We start from the raw sequence: 18716 nt of genomic DNA, 5'->3' as shown, positions 1-18716 counted from the left end.
AGGGTAATAGTGGAAGGATGCTTGTTGGACTGCAGGTCTGTGATTAATTGAGTGCCTCAGGGGTGATTGCTGGGCCACTGATGTTTATTATCGACATCAGTGATTTGGATGAGAATGTACAGGGCATGATTAGTAAGTTTGCAGATGACACTAAAATAGGCAGTATTGTGAACAGTGAGGAAATGTATCAGAAATTGCAGCAGGACCTTGGTCAGGTGGGGAAGTGGGCTGAGAAATGACAAATGACAGTTTAATATAGATAAGTATGAGGTCTTTCATTTTTGAAAGTCAAATCAAGGTAGGATTTTCATGGTGACCTTGAGTGTTGTGGAACATACAGACCTTGGAATTCTCTGGTTCTCTAAGTTCCTTAGGTTCTCTGAAAGGAGTCAAAGGTAGATAGGGCAGTGAAGAAAGCTTTTGGCACACGGTCTTTATCAGTCAGGGCATTGAATATAGAAGTTGGAAGTTATGTTGCAGTTGTACAGGACATTAGTGAGGACGCACTTGGTGTGTTGTGTTCAGCTTTGGTTACCTTGCGATAGGAAGGATGTTATTAAACTGGAAAGAGTGCAGAAGAAATTTACAAGGATGTTGCCTGGACTCAATGGTCTGATTTATAGGGAAAGGTTAGACAAGCTAGGACTTTTTTCTTTAGAACTTAGGAGACTGAAGGGGGAATCTTAGAAGTATATAAGATCATGAGATGCATGGGTGAGTAGGGATGGGGAATCAAGGGCTAGAGGACATCAGTTTAAGATTAGAGGGAAAGAATAAAGGGAACCTGAGGGGCAACATTTTTACACAGAGGGTGGTACACATATGGAATGAGCTGCCAATCGAAGTAGTTGAGGTGGGAACATTAACAATATTTAAAAGGCATTTGGACAAATACATGAAAGGGAAGGGTATTAGAAGGGTATTGATCAAGTGCAGGGAAATGGGGTTAGTGTAGATGGACATTTTGGTCGGCATGGACCAGTGTGGGCCAAAGGGCCTGTGTCTATGATGTAGGACTCTGTGACACTTACAAACAATGCAAGATGTAGAGTTAATTTCTGGAGGAGTAGATTTAAAAGCAGAGAAGTGACATTAAACACATATTGAACCTCGATTAGCCTCATTCCAAAAAGGAAGAAAGATCCTAGGAGGAGGCATGGGTGGCCGTGGCTGATGAGGGAAGTTAAGAAACATATAAAGTTAAAAGAGAAAAAGTATAACATAGCAAAGATAAGTGGGAAAACGGAGGACTGGGAAGCTTTTAAAGAACAACAGAGGATTACTAAGAAGGAAATACGCAGAGAAAAAATGAGGTACGAAGGTAAACTGGCCAAAAATATAAAGGAGGATAGTAAAAGCTTTTTTAGGTATATGAAAGGCAAAAATATGGTTAAGATTAAAATTGGGCCCTTGAAGACAGAAACAGGGGAATATATTACAGGGAACAAAGAAATGGCAGAAGAATTGAATTGGTACTTCAGATCTGTTTTCACTGAGGTAACAGTGGCTGAAGGACCTGAACTGAAGGGAATTTATATTTGCCAGGAATTGGTGTTGGAGAGACTGTTAGGTCTGAAGGTTGATAAGTCCCCGGGACCTGATAGTCTACATCCCAGGGTACTGAAGGAGGTGGCTCGAGAAATTGTGATGGGTTGGTGATTATTTTCCAGAGTTCGATAGATTTGGGATCAGTTCCTGCGGATTGGAGGGTGGCTAATGTTGTACCACTTTTTAAGAAAGGTGGGAGAGAGAAAGCAGGAAATTATAGACCAGTTAATCTGACCTCAGTGATGGGAAAGATGCTGGAGTCTATTATAAAGGATGAAATTACGACACATCTGGATAGTAGAAACAGGATAGGTCAGAGTCAGCATGGATTTATGAAGGGGAAATCATGCTTGACTAATCTTCTGGAATTTTTTGAGGATGTAACTCTGAAGATGGACGAGGGAGATCCAGTAGATGTAGTGTACCTAGACTTTCAGAAAGCTTTTGATAAAGTCCCACATGGGAGGTTAGTGAGCAAAATTAGGGAGCATGGTATTGGGGGCAAAGTACTAACTTGGATTGAAAGTTGGTTGGCTGACAGGAAACAAAGAGTAGTGATAAACGGCTCCATTTCGGAATGGCAGGCAGTGACCAGTGGGGTACCGCAGGGATCAGTGTTGGGACTGCAGCTTTTTACAATATATATTAATGATTTAGAAGATGGTATTAGTAATAACATTAGCAAATTTGCTGATGATACTAAGCTGGGTGACAGGGTGAAATGTGAGGAGGATGTTAGGTGATTACAGGGTGACCTGGACAGGTTAGGTGAGTGGACAGATGCATTTTAATGTATGGTTGGTTATCCACTTTGGTGGCAAGAACAGGAAGGCAGATTACTACCTAAATGGAATCAATTTAGGTAAAGGAGTAGTACAGAGAGATCTGGGTGTTCTTGTACACCAGTCAATGAAGGTAAGCATGCAGGTATAGCAGGTAGTGAAGAAGGCTAATAGCATGCTGGCCTTCATAACAAGAGGGATTGAGTATTGAAGCAAAGAGGTTCTTCTGCGGCTGTACAGGGCCCTGGTGAGACCACACCTGGAGTATTGTGTGCAGTTCTGGTCTCCAAATTTGAGGAAAGACATTCTGGCTATTGAGGGAGTGCAGCGTAGGTTCACGAGGTCAATTCCTGGAATGGCGGGATTACCTTATGCTGATATACTGGAGCGACTGGGCTTGTATACCCTTGAGTTTAGAAGACTGAGAGGGGATCTGATTGAGACATATAAGATTATTAAAGAATTGGACACTCTGGCAGCAGGAAACATGTTTCCGCTGATGGGTGAGTGCCGAACCAGAGGACACAGCTTAAAAATGCGGGGTAAACCGTTGAGGACAGAGATGAGGAGAAACTTCTTCACCCAGAGAGTGGTGGCTGTGTGGAATGCTCTGCCCCAGAGGGCAGTGGAGGCCCAGTCTCTGGATTCATTTAAGAAAGAGTTGGATAGAGCTCTCAAGGATAGTGGAATCAAGAGTTATGGAGATAAGGCAGGAACAGGATACTGATTAAGGATGATCAGCCATGATCATATTGAATGGTGGTGCAGGTTCGAAGGGCAGAATGGCCTACTCCTGCACCTAATGTCTATTGTCTATTGTCTATCAATTAGACTATACGTGGAGTAATATATGCAGTTCTGGTCATCACATTGTAACAAGGATATAGAGTCCTAAAGTTAACGGTTCATACAGCGTCAAAACAGACTCTTAGGTCCAGATCATATACACTGACCAGACATCCCAAATTGACCTAATCCCATTTGCCAGCATTTGGCCCATATCCCTCTAAACCCTTTCTATTCATATGCTCATCTAGATTCCTTTTAAATGTTGTAATTGTACCAGCCTCCACCACTTCCTATAACAGCTTGTTCGATACACACATCATAAAAAGTTTCCCTTCAAGTATCTTTTAAACTTTTCCCCCCTCACCTTAATCCTATGCCATCTAATTTTGGACTTCGCCTCCCTTATTCATTCTATCTATCCCCCTCATGATTTTATGAACCTCTATTAGATCATTCCTCAGCCTCTAATGCTCCAGGAAATAAAAGCCTCAGCCTATTCAGCTTCTCACTATAACTTAAATCTTCCAATCCTGGCAATGTCCTTGTACATCTTTTGTGAACCCTCTCAAGTTTAACAACATCCTTCCTACAGAAGGGTAACCAGAACCGTACACAGTATTCTAAAAGTGGGCTCACCCGTGTCTTGTACAGCTGCAAGTTAACATCCCAGCTTCTATACTCGGTGTTCTGACCAATGAAGGCAAACTTGCCAAATCTTATTCTGCATCCTGTCTACCTGTGACTCCACTTTCAGGGAACTATGCAACTGCACCTCCAAGTCTCTATTTGACAACACTCCCAGGGCCCCTCCATTAACTGTATATCAAGATAGTGGAGTAAAAATGATTCACAAGGATGGTACTGGAACTGAGAAGATATTCTTAGCAAGAAAGAGTAAATAGTCTAGGCTCGCTCTTATTTCTAGAAGGATGTTAAGAGGTGACAAATACAGATCTTTAAGATGATTAATGGGACACACAGAGGGAAATGTGTCCAATTCACACCAGAACTAGGGACCATCAATATAAGGTCATCACAGTTAAACCCAATAAGGTATTCAGGAAAGTGTCTTTACTCAAAAAGTTATTGAATTGTGGAACTCATTACCACGTGGAATAGTTGAGGCAAGTAGCATGAGGACATTTAAGGCGATACTTGTTAGGTATATCACAGAGAAAAGAATAGAATGTCCTGCTGGTAACATATGATGAGGAGGGGCTGGAGGAGGCTTGTGTGGAGTAGTAACATTGGTGTGAAACTGTTGTTAAAAAGTGGCCTGTTTCTGTGCTGAAGGCCAGTGTAACACACCAGATGTGTTCTACAGCCAGTGAAGGACTGTTTGAAGTACAGTTACTGTTGTAATATAAAAATAAACTGGCCAATTTGAATCCTGCAGTTTCTGCAAATGACAGTGGTAGAATGGTCAGATAATGTCATATTTGTAATGTTGATTGAAGGTTGATTATTGTCCAAGATACTGCAATCTTTGAAATGGTGCCATGGCATCATTGATGCCCATTTTAAGGAAAAAATCAAGGCCTTGATTTAACATCTTATCTGAAAAATGCCAGTTCCAACAGTGCAACACTCCCTCAGTATTGCACTGGAGTGTCAACCTGGATTTTTTGTGCTCAGTTTTGAAACACAACTTTCTGATTCAGTGTTGAGGATGCTACCAACTGAACTACTGCTGATACTGTGTTGCTAAACACAAATAATTTCAAAGAAACTATGGCAGTCATATAATTTACATACACAGTTATTCTAATGCTAAATATAGAGCGCGTTAAAGTATAACCATTGTTATTTTCCATCTTTTAGTCTGCTGTTTCTCAGTGTTGATTTTGCTTCTCTAATACAGAATTCAACTGTTCATGAGGACTGGTACGATGTCAGTTCCAAATTTGAAGTGAATTTTTCCCCAGAACTTCAAGAAATTATAATGGAATCCAAGTATATGGAACAATTAGGTTTTCAAATACCACAGCTGGCCAGGAATGTCGGTCTTCAAGAACAAAAGTTTCTCCGGTATGATTTTAACCTAAGAAAATGATAGAGCATTTGGATAATGAAAATAAATGATCTCGGTCTATCCGCATTCTTCCACCTCTCTTTATCCATCAGGATATTTGATTCACAGTAAAATCCTTGGATACTCCCAGTCAGTGTCATTTGTTCAATAACAGATTACAGTCCTCAACATAATGGGCAAGGAACTCCCTTCCTTCCCAAGCATAGAACATAGAACATTACAGTGCAGTACAGGCCCTTCAGCCCTCGATGTTGCGCCAACCTGAGAAACCAATCTGAAGCCCATCCAACCTACACTATTCCACTTTCATTCATATGGCTGTCCAATGACCATTTAAATGCCCTTAAAGTTGGTGAGTCTACTACCTTTGCAGGCAAGCTGTTCCATGCCACTACTACTCTCTGAGTAAAGAAACTATCTCTGACATCTGTCCTTTATCTACCACCCCTCAATTTAAAGCCATGTCCCTTCATGCTAACCATCATAATCCAAGGAAAAAGGCTCTCCCTGTCCACCCTGTCTAACTCTCTGATTATCTTATATATCTCAATTAAATCACTTTCAACCTTCTTCTCTCTAAAACAGCCTCAAGTCCCTCAGCCTTTCCTTGTAAGACCTTCCCTCCATACCAGGCAACATCTTAGTAAATCTCCTCTGAACCCTTTCCAAAGCTTCCACATCCTTCCTATAATGCAGTGACCAGAACTGTATACAATGCTCCAACTGTGGCTGCACCAGAGTTTTGTACAGCTGCAGCATGACCTCATGGCTCCGAAACTCAATCCCTCTACCAATAACACACTGCATACCTTCTTAACAACCCTATCAACCTGCGTGGCAACTTTGAGGGATCTATGTACTTGGACACCGAGATCTCTTTGGTCATTGGGGGCGGCAAGGTGCGTCAGTAGTTAGCACTGATGCCTCACAGCGCCAGGCACCCGGGTTCGATTCCTGCCTCAGATGACTGTGTGGAAATTGCACATTCTCCCCATGTCTGCGTGGGTTTCCTCCGGCTGATTCAATTTCCTCCCACAGTTCAAAGATGTGTAGGTTAAGTGAATTGGCCATGCTAAATTGCCTGTAGTGCTAGGTGCATTAGTCAGAGGGAAACAGATCTGGGTGGGTTACACTTTGGAGGGTCGATGTGGACTTGTTGAGCCAAATGGCCTGTTTCCATACTGTAGGGAATCCATACTGTAGGGAATCTAATCTAGTCTACACTACCATTAGCCCAGTACTCTGCATTCCTGTTACTCCTTCCAAAGTGAATGACCTCACACTTTTCCTCAGACATTAAACTCTATTTGCCACCCCTCAGCCTACCCCTGCAGCTGATCTATGTCCCTCTGTAACCCACAACATCCTTCAGCACTACCCACAACTCTACCGACCTTAGTATCGTCCGGAAGTTTACTAACCCATCCTTCCACACCCTCATCCAGGTCATTTATAAAAATGACAAACAGCAGTGGACCCAAAACAGATCCTTGTGGTACACCACTAGTAACTGAACTCCAGGATGACCGTTTCCCATCAACCACCACCCTCTGTCTTCTTTCAGCTAGCCAATTTCTGATCCAAACCACTAAATCACCCTCAATCCCATGCCTCTGTATTTTATGCAATAGCCTATTGTGGGGAACCTTAACAAATGACTTAGTGAAATCCGTGTAAACACATATCAACTGCTTTACCTTCATCCATCTGTTTGGTCACCTTCTCAAAGAACTCAATAAGGTTTGTGAGGCATGACCCACCCTTCACAAAACCATGTTGACTATCCCTAATCAACTTATCCCTTTCTAGATATAAATCCTACCTCTTATAACCTTTTCTAACACTATACCCAAAGCTGAAGTAAGACTCACTGGTTTATAATTACCTGCTTAGCAGGTACATACTTATCAAGGACACACAGTAGCTGTTGCTTGAATAAGCTTCACATTTCAATTGTGCCCATCCCCTGCAGTTTCCTTCCCGATGCTATGCAACCGAAATCTTGCCCAATCATATCATAATTGCCTTTCCCCAACTATAACTCTTTCTCTGCAGTATATACCTATCCCTTTCCATCACTAAAGTAGGCAGAACTGAATTGTGGTCACTATCACCAAAGTGCTAACCTATCTCCAAATTGAACACCTGGCCTGGTTCATTACCCAGTACCAAATCCAATGTGGTGTATTTAGACTTCAGTGTGAAGCTGTTTTGTTTCAAGCATGAATCAAAGTGCATATATGTAGATTTCTCATAGCTTCAGAACATCCTAATGTGGTGTACAGCTAAAACAGTCCTATTTGAAGTGTAGCCACAGTAACTCAAAATGTTTGCATTCTAAATATTACTTGGGTACTTTGAAATACTGCTTTGGAATCATCTTAGAGACCAGATTGGCCCACAGTTTAATGAAAGACAGTGCCATGCCAAAGCACCATTCCCTCAATATTGCGCTGGAGTGTTTGTTTAGCTTTTGTGCTTAAGTCTTGGAAACTGGGGCTACAGAACACTACTTTTGAGTCAGAGGCAACAGTGATATGAACTAAACCCATTTGATCCGTATTCAGAGTGGTTAGAACCGGGTATTCCTGTGCATTAAATACAATTCACCTATTTTGGTGCATGAATGATGCAGTATATATTTTACGACTTGTCTTGTTAGGTACACCACTGGACTAAAAAACATGCTAAATCGTTATGCAAAACTGATGGATTCTCTAAGTTCAGCAGAGACAAAACTCATGACAGAACATATTCGAGAGCTTCAACGAGTTATTCGATCAGGTTACAGAAGACTAAACTGGAACTCATTAGGTAACATCAGTAATGTTGTTCTTTTGTATCAATATTTGGGTGGTCTGAGAACAGCTGTAAGCACTCTGTCATCTCTTTCTAAATGATTTCCAGTAGAAAAATATATTACAACAGAAGTTAGGAGGTGCCCTCTTTCTGCTTCAGCCTTGGATTCCCCTTTACTGTGTTGCCCAGACTTCTTCCTTGTGGAGGACAAATGCATTATATTCATTTAACATCTTATCCATACCCCTACTTTCAACCATCAATCCCTTTCTGATCCCTGATGGGTCCTACTCCTTCTCTGACCATCTGTTTATTATTTATATGTTGAAGACTTTGAGATTTCCTTTAATATTAGGTGCCAGTCTCCTCTTCATTTGCTTTTTTTTTTGCCCTTTTAATTCTCCTCATACCTGATGAAGGGTTGACTCTCCTGCTTCTCGGATGCTGCCTGATCTGCTGTGCTTTTCCAGTGCCATCTTTTTCGACTCTAATTCTCCTCTGACTCTTGTGGACCTCTGGTTCTCACGTTCCTGCAAGAACAGGTCAGAGACTGGTAATTCTGTGGCAAATAACTTTCTTCCAGACTGCCCAAAGCCTTTTCACAAGGCACAAATGAGAACTATGATAGATTGGTCCGCACTTAATCTGGCTGAGTGCAGCTTGAACAACGTTTATAGAATGATGGAATTCCTAAAGTGTGGAAACAGGTCCTTTGGCCCAACAAGTCCACAGTGATCCTCCGAAGAGTAATGCACCCAGACCCATTCCCTATCTTATTACTCTACATCTACCCCTGAATAATGCAGCTAACTTATGCATCCCAAACACTATGGGCAATTTAGCATGGCCACTTCACCTAACCTGCACCTCTTTGGGTTGTGGGAGGAAACTGGAGCACCCAGAGGAACATGGGGAGAATGTGCAAACTCCACACAGGCAGTCACCTGCGGATGGAATAGATTGTGGGTACCTGGCTCTGTGAGGCAGCAATGCTAACCACTGAGCCACCGTGCCAAGGAGCTTGACACCATCAGAACAAAGCAGCCTGTTTGATTGGCACAGTGGCTCCCATCCACCACCTTTAGCATTCACTCTTTTCACAGTAGATCTGTGCATCTATGCTAAGGCTTCTTCAACAGTACCTTCAAAACCGATGTCATATTTTACCTCGAAGGACAAAGGCAGCAGATTTATGGGACACCACCACCTAGACATTTCCTTTTCAAGACACACTCTATTCTAACAGAACGATATTGAAGTTCCTTCATTGTCATTAGGTCAATTTCTTGAACCGCCAATTCAACAGTATTGCAAAAAGATGGACTGTATCACTTTAAGAAAGCATTCACCACTTTCTCAAGTACTTAGGGAAAGACAATAAATGCCAAGTATGTTACATCTTGTGAATAAATATTAGAAAAAAATCTTCTGCTTCTAAATTTTGAAGAATTCCAGAGCCATCTGCTTACTCTATGGCTGTTGGAAGAAGAGTAGCTGCAGCAGGTTGGCAGCTCTTGAGGTGTCATACTTGTGAGTCAGTCACCTGCACTTTTCCCAAGAGCAGAGCAGGTTTGTCTTGAATGTTAAAGCCATCAGAGATCCTTGCAGCCTACCACAGCAAGACCTATGAACAGCTGGCCCTGCAGCATCTGTGGCCGTCAGTGTAATGCAGGCTTTACACTTTGTGCCTCAGGATCTTTGCAAAGTGTAGATGGTGTTATTTGACAGTCTGTGTTCCATGGCTGCATCTAACATGTGACTGAATATTCTCTTTCCCAGTGACTTTATAGCACTGTCCCACAAACATCAGGCAGCAATGATAGGGTGAAATAAAAATGTGAGCAGAGAAATAAATGAAACATTTCACGCCAAATATGGTCATTTTAGACTTGAAAAGTTAACTCTCTTTCTGTCCCCACAGATGCTGCCTTTCTCAGTAGATTAGATTAGATTACTTCCAGTGTGGAAACAGGCCCTTCGACCCAACAAGTCCACACAGACCTGCCGAAGCGCAACCCACCCATTCCTCTACATTTACCCCGTTACCTAACACTACGGGCAATTTAGCATGGCCAATTCACCTGACCTTCACATCTTTGGACTGTGGGAGGAAACCCACACAGACACAGGGAGAATGTGCAAACTCCACACAGTCAGTCGCCTGAGTCGGGAATTGAACCCGGGTTTCTGGCGGTGTGAGGCAGCAGTGCTAACCACTGTGCCACCGTGCCACCCACTACTTTCTGACTTCATTTCAGATGTGCAGCAATTACAGTACTTTGCTTTGAAGATATGGAAATATAAGTTTAATTGGAAATTAAAACAGTTGGTATCATTATAAAAGCTTGATTTGTTCACTAATGTCCTTTGGTGCTGGAAACCTGCTCTCCTTCTCCAGCCTGGGCCTTTTAAATGATTCAGCTCTTACAATGTGGGAACCACTAATGTTTTTTCTGCATACATTCCAAAACGGTTCTGTAAGACAATTGTAGTAAGCATTATCAACAGATCAAAAAGGTGACCCACTGCCCTATTCTCTGTGCAGTTATGGTGGCAATAAATGCCGATCTTGATAGTGAAACTCATATCTTAAAAATGAATAAGACTGAGTGACTGTCAGTGGTCAGCAGGAAGTGGGTGTCAGCTGTGTTTTCTTGAAATTCAGGCTGTGATTGAGTGCTCCCAGGAAACCTGCAAGCAATTACACTGTAAAATTGTCATGAGAAACATTGTCTCCCCATGAGTTTCTCTGTTTTAAAGTCACAAATGGTATAACTAGAGATATGATGACTGTTGCTCTTGAAAATAATAAAATGAACAGTGTGACTTTGGAGAAAAACATGCTTTCTATTTAATGGATATCAAAAATGCTACTACTATATGATTTAGTTTGATTGTTATTTTCAATAGGTATTCATGATTATCTTGGTCGCTGTGAGCAAGCAATTGGAAAATTTGAATCCCTTGTAAATCAGATCCACAAAAATGTCAGAGATATTGCAACTAAACTTGCAGCAATAGAGTCGGCAGATCTCTTTAAAAGGCCACCACCCAAATCAAAAGAAGATCTTGCAGGTATTGTAAAATTATTTCAAATTTTGGAAAACAATGTTGCTATGATGTAAAATTTTCACAAAGTGAAATATTCTGGTTGTTTATGTTAGGAGTAAAGGAGTTTTACGAATACGTAGAACAGGAACGAACAAAAGATATCTTGAATTTAGTCAGTAAATATAAAGCTATTGGACCTCTGCTGACAAAAATGGAAGGTCTCGTTTTCCACACCAATACCGGGAAGGCATCAAAAATGGCACTGTACTACAAATTCTGGGAGCGCAGAGTTTATGACTGTCTCGTCAAAATGATTTTAAAGTATGTATAATTTTGTTCTTGAAATGAATGGAAAGGTAAATACTGTGAGACTCTGAATGTAGAAACTCATTTAACAAAACAGTAATTTGGATGCATGAAGGGGTGCAGTTTGTTTCTTCTCCTGCCACATAAATTTCCTTGTGAGAAAATGTACTTATTTTGTGTGATTCTTTTTAACACTTCAATTTTATTTCTATCCCTCTCTGGTCTTTATGATTGAGAGAAGTGGGGGTGATTTGATATTGGATTTATACTAGTAAAATAGTTTCTGTCACAATGTTAAGGGAAAGGTATCATAGTTTTGGTTTATTGATTAGTAATTCAGAGACATGAAATCTCTATGACTTTATGAACTAATGATCCAAAAACATTTTTTCAAATCCAACCATGGTAACTGGGAAGTATAACTTAAATTAAATAGATCTAGAATAAAACACTACTCTCAGGATAGAGATCCTAAAATTATTGAGTTGTCACTCAAATCCTGAGAGGGACTTGGAGTGGGACAGGAGGAATCCAGTTGTCTTAGTCCAAGTTGATTCTAAGACATTGATAAGACTGGCAAGGAGCTTTTGTTGAAAGATTTTGAAAGTTTACTAGCTAAACCAAAAAAAGAGAAGATCGTAATAGAATTGTTTGATAAGGTTCCCCGTGGTAAACTAATGGAGAAAGTGAAGTCATATGGTGTGCAGTGTGTTCTAGCTAGGTGGATAAAGAACTGGTTGAGTAACAGGAGACAGAGAGTAGTAGTTGAAGGGAGTTTCTCGAAATGGAGAAAGGTGACCAGTGATGTTCCATAGGGGTCAGTGTTGGGGTCACTGTTGTTTGTGATATACATAAATGATCTGGAAGAGGGCACTGTTGGTATGATCAGTAAGTTTGCAGATGACACAAAGATTGGTGGAGTAGAAGAAAGCATAAGGGACTGTCAGAGAATATAGATAGACTGGAGAGTTGGGCAGAAAAGTTGCAGATGGAGTTCAGTTCAGGCAAATGTGAGATGATGCATTTTGGGAACTCTAATTCTAGAGCAAATTACACAGTAAACGGAAGAGCCTTGGGAAAAGTTGATGAGCAGAAGATCGTAATAGAATTGTTTGATAAGGTTCCCCATAGTAAACTAATGGAGAAAGTGAAGTCATATGGTGTGCAGTGTGTTCTAGCTAGGTGGATAAAGAACTGGTTGAGTAACAGGAGACAGAGAGTAGTAGTTGAAGGGAGTTTCTTGAAATGGAGAAAGGTGACCAGTGGTGTTCCATAGGGGTCAGTGCTGGGGCCACTGTTGTTTGTAATATACATCAATGATCTGCAAGAGGGCATTAGTGGTCTGATCAGTAACTCTGCAGATGACACAAAGATTGGTGGAGGGGAGTGTCAAAGCAAACAGGAGAATATAGATAGACTGGAGAGTTGGGCGGAGATAGAGATAAACTTTTTCCCAGAGTGAGGGATTCAGTAACAAGAGGTCACGCATTCAAGATGAGAGGTGAAAGGTTTTACACAGAGGGAGGAAGGGGCCTGGAATGCATTGCCAGCAGAGGTGGTAGAGGCAAGCACAGTGGATTCATTTAAGGTGCATCTGGACAGATGCATGAGCAAGTTGGGGAGCAGAGGGATACAGATGCTTAGGAATTGGGCAATAGCTTTAGATCGTGGATTTGGATTGGCTCAGGCTTGCAGGGCTGAAAGGCCTGTTCCTGGACTGTAAGGTTTCTTTGTTCTTTGTTGAATAATCTCAAGATTACCTTCTACCCTTCGCTAGTGGTAGGGGACTCAATAGTTGGACGGATTGACAGGAGATTTTGTACTCCTGGAAGGTATGTTGCCTCCCCAGTGCCAGGGTCCGTGATGTCCCTGATCGGGTTTACAGGATTCTGAAGGGGGATGGTGAGCAGCCAGAAATCGTGGAACATATTGGCACCAATGATGTAGCCAGGAAAAGGATTGAGGATCTGAAAAGTGACTACAGAGAATTAGGTTGTAAGCTGAAGAGCAGACGAGTAGAGTAGTGATCTCAGGTTTGCTCCTGGTGGCTCAAGATAGTGAGGTGAGGAACAGTCAGCGAATGCAGCTTAACACGTGGCTCTGAGGCTGGTACAGGAGGGAGGGCTTCACATACTTAGACCATTGGGATACCTTCTGGGGAAGGTGGGACCTGTACACAAAGGACAGGTTGCACCTGAACTGAGGGGCACAAATGTCCTGGGTGGGAGATTTGCTCGTATGATTCGGGAGGGTTTAAACTAGATTGGCAGGGGGGTGGGAATCAGAGCCACATGTCTAAGAAGGGAACAGTTGCAGATTGGGCAGTGACAGGATGTATTGAATCAATCGGGAAGGTTTCTTACGCAATGAAGCAATGTGGGCGGCACGGTGGCACAGTGGTTAGCACTGCTGCCTCACAGCGCCAGAGACCCGGGTTCAATTCCCGCCTCAGGCGAGTGACTGTGTGGAGTTTGCACATTCTCCCCGTGTCTGCGTCGGTTTCCTCCCACAGTCCAAAGATGTGCAGGTCAGGTGAATTGGCCATGCTAAATTGCCCGTAGTGTTAGGTAAGGGGTAGATGTAGGGGTATGGGTGGGTTGCGCTTCGGCGGGGCGGTGTGGACTTGTTGGGCCGAAGGGCTTGTTTCCACACTGTAAGTAATCTAATCTAATCTAAGATCAGTTAAAGTGTGTTTGCTTTAATGCAAGGAGTGTCTGAAATAAGAGTGATGAACTTAGAGCATGAATCAGTACTTGGGGCTATGATGTTGTGGCCATAACGGAGACATGGATTTCAGAGGGGCAAGAATGGTTGCTTGATGTTCCAGGGTTTAGAATGTTTAAAAAGAACAGGGAGGGTGGAAAAAGAGGGGGTGTAGCATTGCTAATCAGAGAGTGCATCAGAGCTACAGAAATGAAGGTTGTTGAGGAAGATTTGTCTACTGAGTCAGTATGGGTGGAAGTTAGGAACAGCAAGGGAACAGCCACCACATTGGGGGTTTTCTACAAACCCCCCAAAAGCAGTAGAGAGATTGAAGAACTCATAGGCGGGCAGATTCTGGAAAAATGCAGATGTAGCAGGGTTGTTGTTATGGGTGATTTCAACTTTCCCAATATCGACTAGAACCTCCTCAGTGCAGATGGTTTGGATGGAGCCGGTTTTGTCAGGTGTGTTTAGGAGGATTTCCTTCCTCAACCCTGTAAGAGCCAACACTTTGTTAGAGAGATGTATCAAATTCTTGAGAACTTAACATGTATTGAGTTTGAATTTGAATGCTTGTAATGTAGACGGACACTTTATGTTTACCTAAGTCTGGAAACTTGATGTGCGATTTGTGAAATTGATAACAAATAGGAAGTGCTGGATGTCTTAGAAATATAAAGGTGTATAAAGCTCTAGAACTTGATCTTGTGTCTGCCAGAATTTTGTGGAAGCTTAGAGAAGAATTTGCAGGGCCCCTCGTAGAAATATTTGTATCATTTATAACGATGGGCGAGGTGCCAGATGACTGGAGATTGGCTAATGTTGTGTCTTTGTTTAAGAAGGGATGTAAGGAGAAGCCTGGGAAGTATAGACCTGTGAGTCTGACTTTGGTGTTTTACACAGAGAGTGGTTTGTGTGTGGAAGGAACTTCAAGAGGGAGTGGTGATTGAGGCTACAGTTACAGTGTTTAAAAGATATTTAAATAAGTACATGAATAAGAAATATTTGGAGGGATATGGGCCAAGTGCAGGCAGTTTAGTTATGGTTGGCATGGACTGGTTGGACTGAACGGTGTGTTTCTGTGCTGTTTGACTCGATGATATTATCCTTGCTAGTGGTGCCCACGTTATGTGAATGAGCAGTTAAAGTCTGCAATCCCTAACTCCATCATGAGAACAGGGGTGTGCTGTGATTAGGGAGGACATTCACCAACACTGGTTCAGCCCAACTAGGAAGGTTTGGAAAAAAATGGGACTTTATTAGTGCCACAAGTAAAACAAATATTTTATTCTCTCATGCGACATAGATGTTGCTGGCTAGCCAGCATTCATTGCCCATCCCTAGGATAAATGGCTCTGAAGTTGAACCTGAAAAGGGATACTGCAGTTGTTTTTACATTTGTTCATGTCATGTTTAAAGTAATCAATTGTCTCTCTGCAGAAATCTTCAACAGATTAATGTTTCTATTCTTGGATCCAATCCACTATTCCAAGTTGAAGTTCACCTCTCTGCCCCTGAGATTGTCCTAAAACCTACTGCCCCTGAAGTTTATCAGCTGACTCTCCAGAACATAAAAGACTGCATGGAAACAACTAAGGTTAATTAAAATTGGATACTGCTGACAAAAGGCACTCTTTGTCAGAGCTTTTCATCTTGCACTCATCAGGACAATATTTAATATCAACAAGAAGGAGAACAGCCTTTTTAGACTGTATGAGCAGGTTATGCTGACTGGTTAGTTGGCAAATGGACTTTGAGTGATAAAGGCATTGCTGAGAAGAATGCATCAAGATTATGATTGACAGCTGTCTGAGTGCAAAATGAACAGTTTCAACAAAATGTGTGTTCTTACAGAATTACATGTAGTTTATAATTTTTAGGAATTTCTTATTATTTAATGTGCTGTCTTTCAGGTGGATTCCAAATTCTCCTACTATTTTAATGGTACACTGTGATCTAGGTCTCAATACCCCCTTAGCTGGGCTCTTTCTAATGTGGAGTCATCTGGGATAGTAGAGGGTAAAATGAGCACTGTTCCTTTTGTTGAGAAGGAACACATTTGAAATAATAGAGGATATCACCATGATGTGACCAAGTGAATTTAGTTTTTGGGTCATTCTTGAGTCTTTGTCTTGGTATTTACCTATAATTAACGAGGTAAAAACAATGACTGCAGATGCTGGAAACCAGATTCTGGATTAGTGGTGCTGGAAGAGCACAGCAGTTCAGGCAACATCCAAGGAGCTTCGAAATCAAAGCGACTTGGATGCTGCCTGAACTGCTGTGCTCTTCCAGCACCACTAATCCAGAATTTACCTATAATTCCTTCCTGCACAAGTTCACTCTACATTCTAGCAGTTCATGCACAGAATTGGGTAAATCAATCAATCTCCCAACCCAAATGCATGTTTTGTTAATTTCAAGGAACTAGGAATTTCAAATGATTGAAAGAATTAAAAACAAGAGAAGGAGCAGTATTAAACCATATGGCTGGTCAAGTTTGCTCCCCCATTCAATGTGATCATGACTGACCTTGGGCTACAACTCCACTGTTCTCCCTGCTCCTCATATCCATTAATTTCTTGAAAGGCCATAATCTGTCTATCAATTAGTTTGGTTGTTTTGACTCTTAAATGTAATTTTTAAATTGTACTTATTTCATATATTATAGCTATTTGTACGGTGGATGCATGGATCCTGCATTGAATGTTCACCACAGTATATTGAAGGAGATGATGAACCGATCATCTTCAGTTTTTACAGTGACATTTCTCAGTATCCACAGATTATAGATCAAGCTGTTTCTACCAGTCAAAATCTTCAAAAACTTCTTGGTTCTTTAAGCAAGTATCTGAATCGTTGGAAGAAGTACAGATCCTTGTGGAAGATGGACAAGTCTATTGTTGTGGAGAAATTTGCAGCAAGGAATCCTTCTTGTGTTAGTTATGATGAGAAGTTGCAGTTTTACACCAGAATCAGTGAGGAGGTGGCAGAGCAGCCAATGATGAAAGATGAACAGTGTATTCGGCTCCAGTTGCGACCCTTGGCATTTAGTGTCCAAGAAAATGCAAACTCATGGGTACATTCCCTTGGGTATTGTCTAAATGAATCTGCCAAACGGGAACTCTATACCCTGAGAAGTGAGCTAGAGGTAACTTTAAATTATTACAATTATATTTTAGTTTAAAATATGCTTCTAAAATAACACAAAGGTTAAGCACTGAGCAAACATTGTAAAGTGAGGAGTTGTGGCCTTGATTGTTTAAACATTGCATATAAAACTTCTAGAACAGTTCTACTTCTCATGTAGTGACAATGTGTATACATACTGTGTAACCTTTTCTTATGAAGCAACAATGTTGACTATTGCTAACTTGGTTTGTTCAGAGAAGGTAGCCTAGATGATAGGGAAATCATATTGTTCAAAGATTTTTATGACTCCTACTAAAACCTTACTAAAGTAATGTATTTTCAATGAAATGTGCTATTTTGTGAATAAATATGCACCACAATATTAGAATTTAAAACACAGATACTGGCCATTCATCTCATAGAACACAGAACATAGAACAATACAGCACAGAACAGGCCCTTCGGCCCACGATGTTGTGCCAAACATTTGTCCTAGCTTAAGCACCTATCCGTGTACCTATCCAATTGCCGCTTAAAGGTCACCAATGATTCTGACTCTGCCACTCCCACAGGCAGCACATTCCATGCCCCCACCACTCTCTGGGTAAAGAACCTACCCCTGACATCCCCCCTATACCTTCCACTCTTCACCTTAAATTTATGTCCCCTTGTAACACTCTGTTGTATCCGGGGAAAAAGTCTCTGACTGTCTACTCTATTTATTCCCCTGATCATCTTATAAACCTCTATCAAGTCACCCCTCATCTTCACCGTTCCAATGAGAAAAGGCCTAGCACTCTCAACCTATCCTCGTACGACCTATTTTCCATTCCAGGCAACATCCTGGTAAATCTCCTCTGCACCCTCTCCAAGCTTCCACATCTTTCCTAAAATGAGGCGACCAGAACTACACACAGTACTCCAAATGTGGCCTAACCAAGGTCCTATACAGCTGCAACATCACCTCACGACTCTTGAATTCAATCTCTCTGCTAATGAACGCTAATACACCATAGGCCTTCTTACAAGCTCTATCCACCTGAGTGGCAACTTTCAAAGATCCATGAACATAGACCCCAAGATCCCTCTGCTCCTCCACCTTACTAAGAATCTGGATTAGTGGTGCTGGAAGAGCACAGCAGTTCGGGCAGCATCCAAGGAGCTTCGAAATTGACGTTTCGGGCAAAAGCCCTTCATCAGGCCCGGGGAACTTGTCTATCCTCAAGTTTTTCAAAATGCCCAACATATCTTCCTTCCTAACAAGTATCTCCTCTAGCTTACCAGTCTGTTTCATACTCTCCTCTTCAACAATACAGTCCCTCTCATTTGTAAATACTGAAGAGATGTACTCATTCAAGACCTCTCCTATCTCTTCCGACTCAATACACAGTCTCCCACTACTGTGCTTGATCGGACCTACCCTCGTTCTCATCATTCTCATGTTTCTCACATACGCATAAAAGGCCTTGGGGGTTATCCTTGATCCTACCCGCCAAAGATTTTTCATTAGTAAACATTCCTGATGAAGGGCTTTTGCCCGAAACGTCGATTTTGAAGCTCCTTGGATGCTGCCT

The 18716-nt window shown here is 41.7% G+C and overlaps 1 protein-coding gene across 1 annotated transcript in view; it reads left to right on the top strand.

Annotated features, from left to right (window-relative positions):
• dnah10 (dynein axonemal heavy chain 10) overlaps nt 1–18716 on the top strand; it is a 320465-nt gene that overhangs the window by 74044 nt on the left and 227705 nt on the right. The window contains exons 16-21 of the mRNA XM_072587595.1: nt 4981–5147; nt 7814–7965; nt 10861–11025; nt 11115–11322; nt 15451–15607; nt 16682–17161. Of these exons, the coding sequence (XP_072443696.1) occupies nt 4981–5147; nt 7814–7965; nt 10861–11025; nt 11115–11322; nt 15451–15607; nt 16682–17161 (1329 nt within the window). The remainder of the gene's footprint in view (nt 1–4980; nt 5148–7813; nt 7966–10860; nt 11026–11114; nt 11323–15450; nt 15608–16681; nt 17162–18716) is intronic.

The sequence above is a fragment of the Chiloscyllium punctatum genome, chromosome 17 (assembly GCF_047496795.1).
Source record: "Chiloscyllium punctatum isolate Juve2018m chromosome 17, sChiPun1.3, whole genome shotgun sequence".
Classification (NCBI taxonomy): domain Eukaryota; kingdom Metazoa; phylum Chordata; class Chondrichthyes; order Orectolobiformes; family Hemiscylliidae; genus Chiloscyllium; species Chiloscyllium punctatum.
This window is presented reverse-complemented; position numbering and strand designations above follow the sequence as displayed.